The following is a 19,580-nucleotide window of genomic DNA, read 5'->3' as shown; positions in this document are numbered from 1 at the left end:
TGGCATGTGGATTGCAGCTGATTCCAAATTTGAACATCAAGTTCAAGATTTCTAGAGCTATCTAAGGGATATCTATCTCACATTCAGCTTTTAGCTAAACAGAGACCTGCCGCAATCTTAGAACCATTACTGTTCCTATGAAAGGAATGAATTTTAGTTTTTTAAATCTAAGAGGTTCTTGTGCATCTGAAATGGATTATACCCTTAGCCTGTGGCAAGCAATACATAAATTGGGTAAATTAGAGAATTAAAACAGCCTTGTTCTATAAATTATAGAAGAAAGTTAATCAAGACCAGTATCTCAGCGCAAGAACTCAAATGAAAACTCTCCCTTTAAAAGAAATTACTAACTTCTGCTGGTAACTAGTTTTGTTTTGTGAATCAAAGGGATATAATTATGTTGAGAAGGGGCAAATAATCCTCAAGTGGAACAATTAAATTCCGATCAATTGTGACATAATCACAGAACAATCTTCTAAAGCTCTGGAGGTGCCTAACCTTTCTCTTTGTTAGGTAAAGATAATCTACAGTTACAGTGTTTAATTATTTGCAAAGGAGCTTTCTATTTTCTGCCTCTGTGAAAATCACATTTCAAAACTGAATTACTTTTAACATGGCTTCTTTTTCAAACCTCAGAAGTAAATCTTGTCATGTTTCCTCATTTTTATGTGGTATTGAGCACTTCAGATAGTTTTCCCCATACCCCATAGTTTTAAGCATGATTTGTAGCCTGTGTTGGAACACCATGATGGCCATATACAGTGTCTTTATGCTTGAGATAATTTACAAGTTTGTCTTTCCACTACTCACTAAGCCATTGTGCAAAGGACAAATGCTACCACCACTGCGTATTCCCTGAACAGCAACGGGACTGGTCTCCTGTGCAAGTGTCAGTGCAAGGTGCTCATAGCTTCATGTATGGAGGTCTTGATGGTGATGAACAGGGACACGCGTTGCAAGTGGGGCTGATGGTGAGGGCACATAAATGGTTCAGGCATAGATGTGGAGCTAAAACAGGTCTTAGGTATCCTTAAGATGAATTAAATGAAGTACATCTCACCAACTCATCTACAGTCTGGATCTACATGGTGCATCCCACAATTCACACAGATTTTCACATACTGTGGTGTAGCTGTCTTCCTTCCCACACGTTCAAAATTTCCTCCAGAGAAAGCCAGGACTTCGAGGGAGACCGCAATCATTCACCCAGGTCTCTTTACAGCTGCCTGTGGTGACCTAGCCCAGCTGTGCCATGAGGGACCAGGATTCTAGCAAAGACTGTGCAGTTGATGGAAAGCACCTAATTCGCTCTTGGGAGAGACTCATTTGTCTCCTTTGAGAATACAGGGACCTTTTGATAAGCAAGCTCCTATCTTAATGTCTTACAGATAGGTGAGATGAATTCAGACAACTGAGTACTGCTTACCACCCTGATACAGAATGCAATCTGGTTTAACTCAGCCTATTTTAAATACCAGACATTCATTAAGAAACATGGTGAGATTTTGTTTAAAATGTTGATGTTTGGCAACATTTTTACACCTCAGGTACATTTGTCTCACTTAGCAAAATTGCAATGAATATTGCCTTCTCGTTTAACAAATTAAACTGCTAGGATTTATTTATTTGTTTATTTATTTGTACAAATCAGGAGGTTTCCCTCTGCTAATGCACGCATTTTCCCTTGTTTTAGTACAGATGTTTTTATTTTCAGCTACAACATAAATGTCAGTCATATCATAAAAAAATCTCTGTATGATGCATATGTTTCCAAGAGTGCCCAGAAATGAATTTTAATAAATAGAATATTTGCATTTTTTTCTTCCAGTAAAGTGGGACAGGAATATAAACTCAGCCTTATCCTGATTTATACTTTGTGAGAACATACTTAAAAGAACATAAATACTATTACTGCAATTTTGTATCATAGATCATGCATATTTTTCTTCTTCTTCTTACTAGTGCTTCCCAGTTTCACCTGCTTATTTCTTTCCTCAAGAAAGAAACAAGCATGTTGTTATAAAATATTACATCAAATACACCTGTGAACACGCACTCCTGGATTTTAGAAAATAAACAGATGTTTCTAAGCTTCTGCTTTGCTACAGAAAAAGGGGATAAACAGCTTTGGTTAATATCTTTAAAAGTGCTGATAGACATAAAAATGTGAGCTGCATTCCTACTTCATTCATACATTAAAAAGGGACAGAAGGAAAATGGAATTAGGGGAATAGGGTTGCTTGGCAGGATAGCCAGAAATGTCCTGGCCTTTGGGGTTAGTAATAATACTAGAATTAATGTAACTAACCATATTGCTACAGTCTGTAACTGTGAAACAGGTTCTGGAAAAATGGAAGGTGATGTGCATATTTTTTACATATACTGGTAGTTTATCTCCTAGGACTGCTGTTGGAGCAGAAACCATATTTCACATTAATATCACTTAATATGTTATTCATTGCCCTGGGCTCCAGAAACGAGCAGTGAATTAGGTCATGGTGAATAAATACCTATCAATGTCCATCAAGTGACATTCCTCATCTCTTTTCCCTCTTTCTTCTTTTCATGTGGTATCAAAATCTCATTCTGTTGTTTATCAGGCACTGCATGACAGAGTAAACCTTTTTGGGGGTGGCTATAAATATACAGCTCCCATTACAGCTAGAGTCAACCTCAATACAAATGGTAATGCTGATGTAAATCCCCCTCATTTTGATGAGGTATGTGCTGCATTTGGTCAAATGAGCATGTTTTAAATGATCCTGAACTAATTACCTCTGAATGACATGGCACGAGGCCAAACCAAGGGCCAGCTCAGGCTCCTGGAGGTGAAGGGTTTCCATGCTGCGCCTGGGTCCATCACTCCTTCCCCACCCTTATTCCCTTTGCCTACAGGTCAACCAGAGCTGATTTTAGCAAATATTGGCTAAAAAACAACGCATACTGAAGTTGTTCATTAGCAACTTGATAGTGGCCCAATGAGTTTCTTTGCAGAAAATGATCCCATTTTCGTTTTTATCTTGTGTCCTTCACCTCAGACAGTTGTTGATATATTGCTATTTTGATATACATTGACATATGGCTTCTGAAGTGCTAAATAAGTGATTCAGAACTCTGCAACAGTTAATTTATAGCCTGCAGACACAACCTTAGCTCCAATGACACCCAGGCTATGTGCAGATGCCACCCTCCATCATGTGAGATGCAGTTGCTCAGACCTAAGCACTACTGGATAATGGAGGCTTAGCAATCTACCTAATCAAAATCAGATCAGAGTATTAAAAATAATGAGATAGTGGAGTGTGTCAATGATAATTAGAGGCCTGTACCATTGTCCAGGTTTTTAAATCATATTTACAGCAATTCTTTTAACAGTTACCTGTTAGAGTCACCAGGGCAGGCTTGGTAGCCTGCATTTAGCTATGCAATAGTGTTTTATTGCTTTATTGACCACTGATGTCTGTCCCAGGCTCACCACTGGCTCTGTGCCCTGCACTGACCATCAGATATAAAACTCACCGGAGACTGCCAAGGATAGACGCCAACAGAGGTCTTCATAGAAATTTTTCGGGGGAAACAGATTTATGCTTGCAACCTGAATTAAAAACCGAAAATTGACTTCTTTTCTGTGTCATACTTTGAGTCAGGTGGAATGGGAAGCAATTTTGGCTGCATTGTTTCCCAACAGGAGAAAATTCATTTTAAATACCTAGTTAGAGACCCGTTACTATTTTAGGGGAATGCCCTGAAGGCCTTCACCTTGCTCTTTCTACTTTTGCATTTATACTGCTTTAGTTAAGAATGTGACAGTACTTCTGTCATAGCTACTGTATTTTCCAGAGGCCATGGGATCATTTTTAACACTGTAATGGGGTCATAAAAATTGTGCTCTGGGCTGCAACCACTGTTACAAGATTTGAGCCAAGGTGCAGACTCATTTGACCTAATTAAGCATTTTTATACCAAACAGGTGGGTTTTTTTCGAAGTTCTACAAATGCAAAACTTGAATGTATTTTACTGACTGGGATGAAATTTTGCTGGACTACTGTGTGCAAGAGTTCACAGCAGTACAGGGGAATAAAAAGTTAAAGCAGAGTTAAAAATCAGCATAGTACCGAAAATACAGGGTCACTGTAGATCAAAAAGCTGAGCCATCATCAGCCTGGTGGAAGGCTGACTGGAAGAATGTCAGTGGTGGTGATCATGATGGTTTAAACAGGTGGGAGCACAGTCTTCCCTAAATGTAGTTTTTGTGAGGCATCAGAGAAGTGGTCTGTGCTCATGACTTTACTTCATTCGTTTGGTGCAGGCAGTTTCTAGCTGTACTTCATGTAGTGCACTTAGAACTTCCCAGCCTGACACGTAGACTAAATTTCTGTATAATTCAGGCATGAGTTTCACTTTTGCTATGGCAAGAGTTTTAATGAAGAAAGCCAAAATTCTCTATTGCCTCAGCTACAAAGGCTCTGTTTTTTAAAGAACATGTGGGCAAACTGACAACAGAGAAATGCTCAGCAAAGCTCAAGTGAATCAATGAAAATTATAGAGATGACATGATTAATCTATGTGCCTGCTTTCACACAGAAATAAAAGGTTTTTAAGTGGCTGTGGCTTAATCCTAGAAGATACTCCATGTATGAATACTCTCTTTACAAATTTAATTCATGCATCTAACCTCCTCTGGGTGTCCTCATCCACATGAGCCCTAATGGACTCAGTGAGTGACTTTTATTTGTAAGTATCTGGATCTCTGCAGATGCTTAAATCAAACTGAAGTGATAGGGACTGATCAACAGGCCTAATACAAAATAGGTGACCCATGGATGATTTGTATTGCATTGCTATGTGTACTGTCTAATCTGTAGCTTCTCACATTGCTATTATCAGTAGAATTACGCTGTGCTATTTTTAATACACGGAGTGTGAGAAAATGCGTCATAGTCACATTATCAGCAGAATTTGGTTCTGCCACATTAATTGTAGCTTCTCCAACATATACAGGACATGAAAAAAGAGCAACAATCTCTGGGCCATCAACACCCTGTCTGGCTAATCAGCATGAGCATGAACACTGTGTGAAAGGAAAAAGACCTCTGTAGGAATCCCCTACCTCAACAGCCCCCTCACTTCAACAATAACAGATATCCAGCTGTTCCCCTGATCTCCCTTCCTGGGCTCTGGCCAGACTGCAAGAGGGGGGGAAACAGAGCAGCTGAGACCAGAGATCCCACATTTTTAGAATTACGTAATTTGTTTATTTAGCAATATAAAAGCTGGACCCTTGTGCAGCGACTTCGGAGTCCTCACCTACAAGTGCATGCTCTGTGTGGGACCTCTCAATGGTCTGGGACAGGCTCTCCAAAATCCTCCATGCAACTAGGGGCTTCCCAGTGACTGCGGGTCTGGATCATGATAACAGGACAATTGGTGATGCATCTTTCTTAATGACTATACTCATTCTCTTGTAGTAATGATTAGAGACATTGCCTTTAACGCTGCCGTTGCTAACTTGTTGTTAATCACTACTAACCATTTGTTACCCTTCTTGTTCTAATAAGTTAGCCAAACTTGATTTCACATAGTATTGGAGAGTTTGGGCCTTTTATGCTGATTGCATTCTGTGGTTTGCACTCTGTGGTAAAACACAAACTGATAACTTCTTTTTTTATTTAAATTATACTCAGACAAACACTTGAGCTTTCTACCTAGGCAAAATTTACTCTGAATTTTAAGGAAGGACTGATTCATACTTCAAATTTTTGTCTCCAGAATGAGAGGGTTTTCATTGGGAGGTGGGGGGAGAAGTCTTAGAGTGTCTGCATCAGTGGCTATAAGAGTGATTACAAGTAGGAAATGAGATTACAGGCTTAAATAATGGGTTGATAATGCCACCTGCTAAATAAAGTCTATAGAAAAAGTTGGTAAGTTGCACTGAAAAAAAGCACAATAAATGTTCAATGACAGAGAAAGATTTATGTTCCCCTTCAGTAAGCAAACTGGGTTTATACAGAATTTGCAGTCATTGGACAAAACTCGGGGCTGTTTTGAAGGAAGAAGTTTACATTTTGACTACTACAATCAAAAATAGATGGATGTTTCTAAAATATTCTCTCTTTCTTGGAATACAATAAAATACAGTATTGGCAATTACAGCTTCAGGAATGTGTGCAGTAGACACATATAGCACCCATGTCAGCCCTGAAGATACAGCTTCAGGCTCATCTCCTGGCTGAATAAGGGTGGAGTCTGCTGATACCACCCTGAAAGGCTAGAGCGGCCCAAGGTCACGAAATGGAATGGGAATAGGTGGTAAGGTTAGCCATGAAACAGAGCGAGAAATGAAGGGCTGATTGGTCTAGGCATCATGTATAACAGTTACACTAGGTTGCATTATTAACATGACACACTGCATAACCACAGACAGCCTCTCTTTTATTGCAAAGGGGATGCTGGAGATAGCAACATTTATATCCACAATAATTTATGCTAGTGTGTGGCACCTCAGCGTTTTCTTCTACACAACATCTGAGATTTTTTTACTGTCCATGGAATTATCTAGGGTGCACAAAAATGCAAGGGTATGGTGATTAAAGCGGGGGTAGCTCTAGCTGACAAAACCATTACAGATAAATTGGTATTACTGCCCATGGTTTAAAGCCACTGGACACTGGGTTTGGCAGACTTATTTGACTGTGTTCTTTTGTCTTTTCCCATGGATAATTTTTATATCCTCTTGCTTCCAAAGCTAACTCGCTTGCTTTGAAGGACAGTAAGCTTGACAGCGTTCAAACTAAGCTTCTTGAACTTAAATCCAGCATGTCTATCCCCTGACTGAATCAGCTTTAACTTGAATTGTGTATCTCTAATATTTCACACTGTTTCAATTACACTCAGCAGCAGCTCAGGACTATGTGAATTCTAGTGCTAAATTTAATCAAGTGTTCCTCCAAGGTGGAAGAGAACATATCATCGGAATTAATGGAAAGAGACAAATTAAATCAATCCCCGAGATCTTGGTTCTGTCCACTCTGCACCAGAGGACATCCCACAGAAAAGACCTTCAGTAGCAACTGAAGCCTGAAGTCTGATAATGTGAGAACTTCAAACTGCAACTTATGAAACCCATGAAGAATGGTACACTTCATCTGTACTGTAGAATCAACAAGAATTTAATAAGTTAATCAGATCATCACCATTCAAGTGCACATAAATTTGAATTGTTTCCCCATTATGAAGTGCTTGTCTGTAAATTATTGCAGAGAAAGCCATTTTCAAATTAATGTTTGAGCTATTACAAAATACAAAGGGCATTTTCATTAATTGGAGGCAGCTTTTCTTCCTCTCTCTTTATCATTAGCTTTGTTACCCAGAATCAATTTAGCACTCAAATTTATTGATGTGTATGATTCAGTGGTGTTATTTGTTTAGAATTTGCCCTATACCTGGTGGAATAAACTCATTAAGTGTAAATGAATAGTTATGTAGTCATCATCTGAAATGAGTCGCTGCAGTTCTCTGAAGTCATTACAATGCCTTTGAGCACAGCTGGAAAGAAAGCCTCTGTGAAGGTTACAGCTTCTCTCTCAGAGTTTAACCACCATTAATTTTCACCCCTTCCTTGGAATGACTTCTTGTTGACAGACAGTGAGACTCTCCTCTTCAGCACAAGACCAAGACTCCCTATCCAAGAATGTGTCCAAGTCACCAGCAAAATGCTCCGTATTTCTGATGCCACAATGCATTTGTTGTCACAGTAAATAAAATTTAGGGTTCAAGAAGAACATTGTGTGAGGAAAGAGGTGCTTTAAAATACCTGATATCAGAAATAAATATGAAGACAGCTTCTCCTACAGCTGACAAACTTCCTGCCACTGAAGGTCAATGAAGAGGAGAACTTGCAGGTTGCAGGTCACAATGTAGGATTTCTATTTTAGTAAAACTGCCCACAAGGCCAGGATTCCTCATTAAAGGATAGAATTCCTGCATGAAATTAGGGCTAACTTGGGCAAGAGCTTATTTTTTTTTTTTAGAAATAAATATCTCCATAATTTTGCCTATCTGAATGCTTCATACTATAGGTAGACTAAACTGTGTTTTGATAGAACTCATGCCATGTAAAGCATCTATTTTGACATGCAGTGTGAGAGACTTGTAAGGTTCTAGTAGTAATGCAACACACCACAAGGGAACAAACAAAGGATTCCTGCTCACTTTTACTGACAAATGGAGTATCTGAGTGCATCAGAGGTTCATCTGTATAAACTAATACAACTTGTTTCAAAGGCAAAATGCGTTGCTTTCAGCACAATCCTTTAGAAAATCCTATTGCTTGAGAGCCATTTCACTGAGAAAGCTGTATGCTAGAAAAAATGTAAGAAAAGATTTCTGCCATAACTGGCAGTAACCGTCTTGCTCACAGCTACAAACAACTCAGTTACTTGAGTATTTTCATCTAAACAGCCTTAATATATTTTGTAAGCATACTGTCTGTGTTTCTCCTTGTGGATTGCTCAAAGGCTGAGTTCATTCTTCACAAGGCCAGAGACATCTATGAAGGGAATATCAGATGTTTAAGGCATTTGTAGTATTGTTTTCAGGCCAATGCATTCCAAAGTATGTCAGACTACCTCCACCTGTTTTTACTATGCAGGTATGGTTGCAACAGTGTTTGCACAAGATCTGAGCCAATGTCCACTGAACTCAGCAGTTTTTCTCTCAAGATCTGAGGATTCCTGACCATGCCTGCAATTGTGGTTCTTTCGCTTTAGATAATTTAATAGGAATTAGTTGTATAGTTGTAATTTCTTTTCCTTTTTTTTTTCCCCCGGCACTGGAATATAATTAAAGACTCGGGGAGACATTTGAAATAGTGCAAATAAAGTTTGCTTCAATTAGGTATGGAGAATTGTGTTACACAGCACATTAAATGGCACATTAGCAGATGTAAATGCTCCCATCAAATTAAAAATGGTTAGTTTGCTTGTTAGATTATTTTTTGTTACAGTAATTTTGTAGTTCTGCTATTTTCAACAGCACACAGAGAAGAACTAATCCAACTTTTCTCTACTTATGGAGTCTAGAAGTGAACAAAGGTAGATCTTCTGCAAGGAAATACTGGGTCACTGCATGTGAAAAAGCACATGGAAGCAGCAAAGATAGGAAAGGTTCTTCTAAAGCACACACATCATTCCAAGAAAAAATATTTAGTTATCGAAAGTTCTAGTTCATTTTAGATGCATTGTGCAAACTGCTTCAAATATTACATCTATATTAAGCATACATATTTTGAGAAGTCACCATCTCCTGGAAGTAAAAAAATGAAAAGTTGAGCATCTGAAAAGGTATTTACAAGAGAAGGGCAGCAACGCAAAACAGGTAACCTCAACTTGGTAGAAAATTTTTTAGATATTCCCAAAAAGGTTTTCTCAGGGAAAACATTCCTAAAGAAAGATAGCTCTTCAGTGCAGGAGATAAAGCAGGAGTGTGGAAATCAATGTATCACATACTGCTGGAAAAGGAAAAACTTGCTGCTGTGCCTCCATCTGCAGCAGATTACCTCACTGTAAAGGCAAGGAGATTTATTTGTAGCAAATATACACCTCTGGCAAACTGACATCCCAGTCTTTTTGGCCTCCACCAATGTCACTGAGAAAATAAAACACAAGGCACCACTGAGTTATATGGATCTATTCTCTGCTCCATAATGGCACTTGGGACATGTTTCCTAACCCCCCACATTGGCTTCTCTATTGAATCTAAATCAGAGTATTTGAATTTAACTTTCCACAGGGTAGAAGCTCAAACACTGCCAACATGTTGGGTGATAGCATTGCACCGAGTTGCTTACATGAGGTGATTACCTAGACTTCTTTGGCCTCTGAAGGACAAGGAGAGCATCCTCTTTCTGTCCTGTTCCTGACAAAGCTTCCCCTATTCTTGGAGGTGCAATTAACTACTGCAGTTACTCAGGTATGAATATGGGCTGTGTCATAATACTGTGTAGCAGGATCTCTGGAGTGCTCCTAGGCCTTATGAAGGCTCCAACACAGGTGTCTCTATTATATCTCCTACAGTAATGAAGCTCTATGCCCCCAGGACAGGCTCACTTGGGCAAAAGTCTTGGTTATCTCAGCACTGAGATCTGCAGAGCATAAAACCTGAGGCATAGCTCTCTGAAACCACAGGAATGGGTTTGGCACAGTAGTTCCCTCTCCACTGAATGGGGTGAGTTGTGCAGTTACATGTTTTGTGGTGGCCAGGACAGCAGGCGACACTCAGTAGGTCACTGGGAAATGCTGTGGAGGCAGCCTTTCTGCACACCTTGTCTACCTGAAATGCTGATGCTGTCAAGTAGACCTGAGTTAGATGTCAGAGACAGAGAATTGGAGCCCAAAGCCATCTCCTGCCACTTGAGCTCTCCTACATAACAAGAGAGCTAACAGCTCTGACACAACAGCTCTGACATTGTGAAGGACAAGCGGGACTGAGTGAGGCTTCTGCTTGTTTACTGCTTCTCCAGCCCTTCTGATCTTGCATAGCCACCTGTACTGCAGCCAGCCTCAAGGAGAGTCATCCTATCAGCCTATGTGAAACAGTCATGATTCTGCTTGGTGTTTCTATTTGTTCCGTTTACTTGAACTTCACAGTTTTCCAAGTTCCCTCACACGGCTATGAACACTGCAATACTTTCTTTCTGAATTTTTCCACTCAGCCAGGTTTGAATGAACTAACTGCATGAAGCACCTCAGTAATATTCTCCCATTTTCTGGCAAGTTTTATGTTCATTATCCTTGTAGTGAAGTCAATCAGAAAGGAGAAATAAAGAATAAACTCAGCTTTTCAGAAGACTCAGAAGGGAGTTTTCATTTCCTGACTTGAAGACTTCTGATCTTACCCAGAGAGGAAAAGCCTCAGCAAAACCATACCTTTGCTCATACCTCTCGTGCAAAATTGCATCATTACAAGCTGCAGCAGCTTAACCAAGTAATCTTTGAAAGACAAAGACCTCTGACACAAATGGAGTTAATGGAGGGTTTGGTTTTTTTTACCACTGCTCCCATAATATATGAAGTCATTCATGTTTCCACAGAGTGCTCTCTGGTGATTATGAGCAATGAAGCTTTGGATCCAGTTGTACCTGTGCTTCCATTTGTTGTTGCAGAAACCAATTCTGTCAGTCATCACTATTTTCTTGTTAATGACCTTCTTCTTGAACTCATTGAAGGTACCTGTTCCCCTGTGCTCTTCATTGATGGTGTCAGTGGAATAGGTGCTTTTATATTCAAATGTCCTGAGCACAAAAATTGCTAGTTCAATTATGTCTGTCCTGGGTGTTGATCTGCAGAGGAGAAAGCATATTCAATTTCTACAGCTTGTAATGAACTGATTCTCCAGTTGTTGAGGCACATCATCTGACAGCAACTTCTGGTTTGGGAGAATGTTTTTATGTTCACTGACATGTCATTAACGACAAACTTACTTATCTGTGGATATCTGGGAAAAGATCCCCTGTTCAGCCAGTTCTTGCTTCACTTGCATATTCCCAGTGAAAATTTGATTTGTTCCAACAATACAACACCCACCAGAAGACAGTTCAATGGTGTATTTCTCCTTTCTTATGTATTTTACAAACTGCAGCTGAAGACTGTTTAAGAAGATGCTTCCTCCTCTCCTACTCTTTGAAGATTATTTTTAGGTTACTTCGGGTTTTTTCATGTGAACTGTAGTGATGTTTCCCATTACCCGATTACCCACAGCAGCACTGCATGCCATTTGAAACACAGAAACTCATCTTTATACTCATCAACAGCAGAACTTATAACCCCATCATCTCTGAAATTACAACTCTTTCTCCTTTTCCCCCCAACACTAGCTAAATTACTGATGTCTCTGTTTTTTTACCCTCTCTTACTCAGCCTCAGGGTTTGTCCCCCCTACCCTTTCTTTTCTCCTTTGTCTGCAGCAGCTGAGATTTTTTCACCTTCTCCTCTTGGTGCCACATGACTAGAAGATTGGGTCGTCTGTTTCATGCCCTCACCCCTCTGCATGGAGCTTATTTCTAAGAGGGACAGAGCACAGTCCAGAGCCAGGCAGGTGTAGGAACTACAGCAAATATAAATCTACAGTAGTATCTGGTGGAGAAGGTGACTTGATGACATTCCTAGTTGGTCTGTGTCAGGCATTTCTCCCCCTTACAGCAGAATGTGTCAAGGTGGAACACAGATCTTGCTGCCCATCATTGATTCTGCCTAGTGCTGAGCACTGCAGCTCCTCGATCACCACTCTCCATAACACCGTATAACGTGATCAAAGACGTAGAAAGTAGGCAGGTGTAGGAAGAAAGAACATCAATACCCACCAACCCCTTCTAACTGAAATGCAGTCTGTTACTTTTACATTCCCCCTACACCTTCATTAATGTCCTATTTCTACTAAAGCAGAAGAGCAATACAGTGAGAGAAGAGAGAGCTTGTGACCTGTTTTACAAGGTGAAGGGACTACTGTTATATCCCAATTTACTTTTTCGACATGTTGATCTGCAGTGCATGAGTAGACAGGAGCTGTCAATACTTTAACATCTGATGGGGAAACTGGAGTGAGCTTTGCTGACTGGAATACCATAATTGGGTAGCTGAAGGCAATTCTCCTCTCCAGGCAATAACGACAGGAACATTTTATGTGATCTCTCTTCCCTTTGCTTCCTTCAAAGCAAAGAAGATTGTTGAAAGAAATATGTGTGTGTGTGACAGATTATAGTAATGTCACTAAGGATTGTAATCAGTTTGTTTATGCAGTGATATGCTAGCTGCAGTTGGGTGGGAACAATGGTAATTGTGAAGATTTTACGGACATTTGGTAAAACATTTTGAAATGATAAAACGAAAAAAAGCTCCTACTGACTCATTCAGTTAAAACTGTCATTGTACAGAAAGGAATGGCTATCGCTTCAGCGTTTTTATTTTTGCATTTGAAAGCAGATTTTCAATAACAAAGCTGGAATCCGTCCAAGTCAGATGATACGTAGAGTTAAAAAGCTATATAATAAAAGGCAGAGATAAGACCTTTCATTACAGATGTGTGATAGAAAGTCCTAAGGAAAAACGAAAAAATAATTTGATGTCTCTTCTGACCACCTTAATCTCTTTGTGGAGATTGTGCTTGTTTAACCTGATCTAACCAGGTTTAGCTCACTTTGTTGTTCCCGGAATGCATTACTCCAAATGCTAATATCGGTACATTCACTTTATTGCTACAACCTGCATCACAATGACAAGAATACCCAGCTTTTGCATCCTGCAGGTCATTTTCCTGTTTCTTATCCTTATAGCTAGGCCTATTGTTTCCTGGTTTATTATTGTACACTTGGATTTCACAAACAATATAAGAAAAGTAATAAAAAAAGAGTGCATTGAATTTTCAGTATTAAGCCAATAAACACTGAATATATGATGACTTTTTCCTTGCATACAACAGTGCTATTATTTCAAAGACGCAATAGTAAACAGGAATGAAAAGTGTCTTTAATCTCAGCTAGTCCTGATCTTGTAAGTCTAAAACATGCTAAAAAAGCATTGCTCACATTTAAATCATTTCTATTTCCATTCCAAAAAAGAGGTGGGCATGATTTTTCTGTATTTCTTAGGGCCTGAATGGCCGGTAATAGACTAATAGCCAAGGTTCCAACTCCCTGGGCAGGAGCTGTGGCTGCCAAGCCCATATGCAAAGGCTAAGTGGCAAAGCAAGGCTGTGCTTTCTTTCCCAGTGGTCATCTTTTTCAAACACGGTTTGGACAATCTGTAGAACCCATCTGTTCTTGTGGTGAGTGAGTTTGGGACCTTGCTGAAAAGATTCTCTGAGCTGGTCTTGTCTACCTGAAGTAAATTACTTGCTGGACCAGCAATAAATGGTCCACAGGGTGCTCTAGAAATGAAGACTTGTGAGTGGGAGGTGAATACAAATCTCTCCATAGTCCTGGTGCTGCTCTGGCATATCAGGTTGAATATGAGGTGACGGTGGGGCCGTACAGACTGGTCTCAACTGCCTAGTTCAGCACAAGAAGCTAAATAACCAAAACTAGTTGGGATGGGATTTGGCCAGACAGTTTGTCTATACAGTTCTCAAGGAATTAAATTGCTTTAAGTTAATGAGTGAAAACCTTCAGATTATGGACCAGGTAAACATGCTGAATTGAATCAAAGGAGCAACTAGTGCAGACAGAGATAGGCAGCTGGGACTTGCAAAAATACCCTATTTTCATATTTGTTACTTTTCCAAGGAGAAAATTCACATCTACAATGATTCTTCATCTTCAGGCTTCAAAGCTAAGCTATATAGAGAAAAAAATGTGCATGGAGAAACAGCAAGGGTCAACTCTGGGTTTATATTACTTTCTGATTATGAAATGGCACAGTAGTTATTAGTCTACTGCACTGAAATGAAGTCTGAAGCTACCAAAACCATGAGTTTTTTGAAGATTTTTCTGCACTGAAGATGATGTTCTAAAAAAATTGCCTTATATGTTTTCCCCACACTGGCATAGGGTTTGACAGACTTTGCTCAAGCTATTGACCATATTCATAAAGCTAATTACTACTAAAAAGACCAAACAGCTGCATTTACTATATTTGGTCCGGTTGTAAATATGTACATCCAAGAAGGATGACAGGCAATTTAGTAAATTAATGGAGATCAGGTTAATTTTGCAGTGTTTACATTTTTTTCAGTTCATCACAATGCTATACAGCATTATGTGTAATTCCTTGGGGAAGGTACCAGTCCCTTAGTACTCCATTCTTTACCCATTCTTAGTTGTAGACATTTAGTGAAAATAATAATAATAAAAAGCCCAGCAATATCCTTCACCACCCCAGTGAACGGAAAAATTAATAATCTCAGAAAGTCTGTATTCAACCTGACACAGGGAGCAATGCAAATATAGTACAAAGTCTATCTTTACATTTATTTGCAAATGTGTATAGATATGCTTCATATAAATTAATCCTCTATTTCATTATAAGGAAGGAATTATGTCTGTGGTCAAAAGGGTGGGGTACAGTTAATCTGATTTAGCACAGCATGTGAAAAATTAATTGAAAGTCAGAACTCCATAGTGTTTATTATAAAGTAATTTCACACCAGCTCAGGATTAGCATGGTAACAGGTGACAATAGGTCATTACTATGTTAATTGAAAGATGGCTTGCATTTGTGAAAAAAAAAAGAAAAAAGGGATACAGACAAAAATAAATGAAAAGGAAAAAACATTAAAACGCAGTATTTTATCTAGGATTGGGCTGTAGTTCTGTGGGATGTGTCCTAGGGAGAAGATATCTTCTGAAAAGAACTCGTTGGCTTTTTGGTGATAACTTAGCACTATCCAGTGCGCCGCGAAGCATGGCAGATATTTCTGCATCTCCTCTCCTGGCATAGGTTAAGCTGGATGTCTCTATTTCCACAGGAGCAGGCTGCATTTCCAAAACAGGGGCTCAACATTTTCGGCTTGCTGACACTGCTCAGTGGCCCAGACACGAGGAGGCAGGCACAGGGAAAATGGAGCTCATGTATTTACCTGGCTTGCCCAAAGGCAATGTGGGCCTAAACAAAGCCGCTGCCAGCCATGAGATTTTGCAGTGGTGTTTAACAGGAAAGAAAATTCTGTTTTGTTCCTTGACAAGAGGATTAATAAAATAAAAAGACTTTCAAACGACCAATGGAAAATAGCCTGTCACTTCGATAGCACGCTGAAGCATGAAGCCCAGGCAAGCTCATCCTTCCACTCGAGCTGCAATACCATTATCCTGGCTCTGAATGGGGACGGGTGCCACAGCGCTCGTCTGCTCCTCTATTGTGTGACTTGACAGACACCAATATGTAGGCATTTCCCATTATACGCTGTGACCTGAGTAAGCAGTCCTGAGCTGCCAGCTTCAGCCCATTGAAAGAGATCAGGAAACTATTATTCCATTTTATTTGAATAATACTGAAAGGTGTTAAATCAGTTTGGAGGGAAGAAGATCATTCTACAGGTCCTCCAGTTGACAGAATAAAAAAGACACAATATGGAATTGTGTATAGGTGAGTAAGATGGAATGAACCCTGTATTAACTGCAGTCGCAACAAAAGGACCTTTGCTAATGGCACGTTATAATTTAAACAAAGATCCTTTCCGAAACCAAAATAATATACCTAAGTAATGAAGCCAGCTGCCTTGCTCAAAGTAAATGGCAATACAGAGACACAGCTGGGACTTGAAAATGGGAAACTCTGATTTTATTTTCTGGAAGAATTTAACCTCTTCACATACCCTCATGCAGCCTGATACATGAGCTGATGAGGAATGTGACCTTTCTGCTCACCCTTCATAAGAAAAGTTTGCAATCCAGACTGACACAACCCGTTGTAATATGTTAATCTCGATACAGTTCTGCCACAAAAAACTAAGGATGGTCTCTGAGACCTTTACATCCCGGAATAGAATCCTTCCAGACTTTGCACTCATCTCAAAACATCCTGATTAAGGTGCCTACTTATCTAATAAAGGTCAAAAGAAGGGCAAGTGTAAGTGTTCTTTGATTACTTACTACAAAGGAAAGAGCTCAGAGAGAAGATGGTGCCATTGTGTTCAGCACACGGTACAATGTCGTGTGGTCTGCTGAGATCTTCAGCAAGAGAAATGCTGATCCTGAACAGACCACAGACCATCATCTGCAAATGTAAACCACTAAAGAGCTAAGGTAATAATGCAATACAAGCTATTGACCATATTCATAAGCAGCAGCCAAGCTTAGTTTTAAGGGTTTGTGATGGTTTTAGTTTTAAGGGTTTTGCAGCTCAGTTGTAGTAAGCCAAAACCTGAGCAGCCCTCTCAGCCACTGGCAATATGCATCTCTGCACTTCAGTGGTATTTCTCCATTGCAGCCAGCTTGAGCCGTAAGGACCTGCCTCAGTCCAGCTGACTTGTACGCCAAGCTGCTGCACCCTGCTCACCCCACTGCCCAGCTCAGCACCTCAAGGCCAAGTCATCGAGCCACCCACCACATGGGTTTTCCCCTGGGGACTGCAGAAACACACAACTGGCACGTCTTCTCATCTTGATTTTGCTGTGATAAGGGCTGCTTTCTGGACAATACGCAGACAACATGCAATTGCTACAGGCAAGAGTAAAGTCAAGGGACTCAGAGATGACATCGCAACACTGCTGCTTCAAAGTGCCACCAATTCCCTTTCCAACACATTCTCCTTCTTTGTTCTCCATTCAGTTAAAGCCGAAAGGAAAAAAAAAAAGAGAGAAAAAATGAAGAATAATACCCAAACTCTCAAGAAAGACAGCGTGGCAGGAAGAGCATAATATAAATGTGCTGGCAAAACTGATGAGACAAAATAGGGAAAACCTATGTATGAGGCTGCAGCAAAGTAATCTCAAAATGTTTCCAAAGGTAATTTTTCCCTATTCATTTGTTCTCGGCTGTCTCTGTTGTTTACTCTGCTGTTCTGTGATATTTAGCAATAACAGTTCAATTTAAACTCTGCACAGAAAGGACTCTGACTTCTCATCTTTCTGTACAGCTCAAGGATAGCTTACACAGCCTGTATTATGTCTATACTCTTCCTGGATGAGGAATATGTTGATTCGGTTTCAGATCATTAAACCTATAAGGAATCTCTTCCAGCTTAGCAGTCTGTGAGGCTGGAATCATCCATACTTCAGGATCAGGGCTTTTTTCCCTCTTTGCATTCCTGAAAAGATGTCCCCGAAGGCACAAACATTACAAGGAAGTCCAAAGACCTGCAGGGTTTACTTCACAGGGAATGAGCATTCTCTCTTAGGACAACGAAATTTTGTGTGTTGCTTTTGGTATTCTGGAATTCCTAAAGGTTATCAGGCAGGCATTTATAATAAAAGTTCTTCCTGCTTTTCCTGGTATGCATTGGGAAGATGGGAGTGTTATCAGTCTGACATTTCTGTCAGAACTGGTATTTGAACCACTGGATGATTCTGACAAATGCCACTGCTGTCATCTGCTGCTCAGTTTTAATTATGTCTGACTGAGGCTTTCAATGGCAGCAAGCAGAAAACTTAATTAGTTGGTTTAAAGGCTGATCTTCAGAGTCTGAAAAATCCAAACAGCTTTGCAGCATTTCTGCACAGAGGCTGCCATTTTCTGTCTGATGATGCAAGTCAGAAGAATTAATGATCCCACTCATAGGAAGGAAAAACAGAGAAAGACTTACAGGAAGATGCGTCAACAAAATACACCATTTCTGTACATGACATGTCAGCAAGGCAACCTTATGTCTAAGAAAGTGCTGTGCTGGCTCACAGGTGGGTCTCACACAAATGGTAGCAGAATGCAGGCAAAAGATTGGGTGCTCTAGGGATCATACAGAAAATGAACATCTGTTACCTTAAACAGGATCTGTACATTTACTCTGCAGTGGACTGCAAGCACTGCACTATTTGGAAAGACTGAAATGTGGGCATTTTCTCACACACCAATGCACTGTTCAAACAAGCTGTGTAAAAGAAGATTGCATTAACAATTTATACCACCTCTGTGTTTGCTTTCAGAGTGTTAATATGATTATATTTCTACACTATACTCTGGAAAAACAACCATTAGTAAGATGCAATGTCAAACTCCTAACACGATGCAACTAGAAGTTAACATCACATTCACATGCTGGTTGCAGGTTGCCTGTGGGGAAAAAGAAAGAAAACTGAAAATACATTGTTTTGTTCCAGAAACCTCACGGCTGTAGGTTTAGGTGTTTAATCCAACTGCCTTAATGGAGATGTGGACTGATAGTAGTTGGGCTTTGCTTGTTGGTGAGGTTACATGGTCTAAGCACACAGTGCTGCTTTAGGATAGTGCTGAATTTCATCATTTGAAAGGAATGGGCTGGACTTCATACATAAAATATACCAAGAGCTCTGTGTCTGTGAGCTGCAGTCAGTAGCCAAAACACTTGACAACTTATACAGCCCACAGGACTGATCTGCTTTCATTGGCTTCCCCTGCACTTGCAAGTTTATGCTTGTAATTTATCATTGATCACAGAATCACCGAATTGCTGAGACTGGAAAGTACATCTAGAGATCACCCAGTCCAACACCCTGCTTAGAGTGGAATCAGTCAGAGCAGGTTACTCAGAGTCAGGTTTTGAATATCTCCAAAGTTAGAGATCCCCCAGCCCCCTCTGGGCAACCTGTGCCAGCGTTTGACCACCCACATAATAAAACTATAAAATTCTTTCTTTTGTTTTGTTTTGGACTTTTTTTTTTTTGACACAGCTGTCTCCACTGCTGAAGTTGGAGCACACTGCTGGCTCAAGTTTGACTTGTTGTCCACCAGGAAAATCAGGTGCTTTTCGGCAAAGCTGCTTTCCCGTGTATACTGATGAATGGAGTTATTCCTTCCCAGGTGCATGGCATTTCTATCTGTTGACCTTCAGGAGATGCGTGTTGGCTCATTTCTCCAGACTGTCCAGGTCCGTCCGAATGGCAGCACAACCAGCTGATTTGTCAGCCACTCTTCCCAATATTATATCATATCAAACCTGTTGAGGGTGCACTCTGCTGC

General features: G+C 40.0%; 1 protein-coding gene across 1 annotated transcript in view; it reads right to left on the bottom strand.

Annotated features, from left to right (window-relative positions):
• PPHLN1 (periphilin 1) overlaps positions 1-18,160 on the bottom strand; it is a 354,335-nt gene extending 336,175 nt beyond the window's left edge. The window contains exon 1 of the mRNA XM_069851828.1: positions 18,153-18,160. Within this exon, the coding sequence (XP_069707929.1) occupies positions 18,153-18,158 (6 nt within the window). The 5' untranslated portion in view covers positions 18,159-18,160. The remainder of the gene's footprint in view (positions 1-18,152) is intronic.
• Positions 18,161-19,580: the final 1,420 nt, after the last annotated feature.

Source organism: Phaenicophaeus curvirostris, chromosome 1 (assembly GCF_032191515.1).
Source record: "Phaenicophaeus curvirostris isolate KB17595 chromosome 1, BPBGC_Pcur_1.0, whole genome shotgun sequence".
Lineage (NCBI taxonomy): Eukaryota > Metazoa > Chordata > Aves > Cuculiformes > Cuculidae > Phaenicophaeus > Phaenicophaeus curvirostris.
The sequence above is the reverse complement of the archived record's forward strand: the minus strand, read 5'-3'. Positions and strand labels throughout refer to the sequence as shown.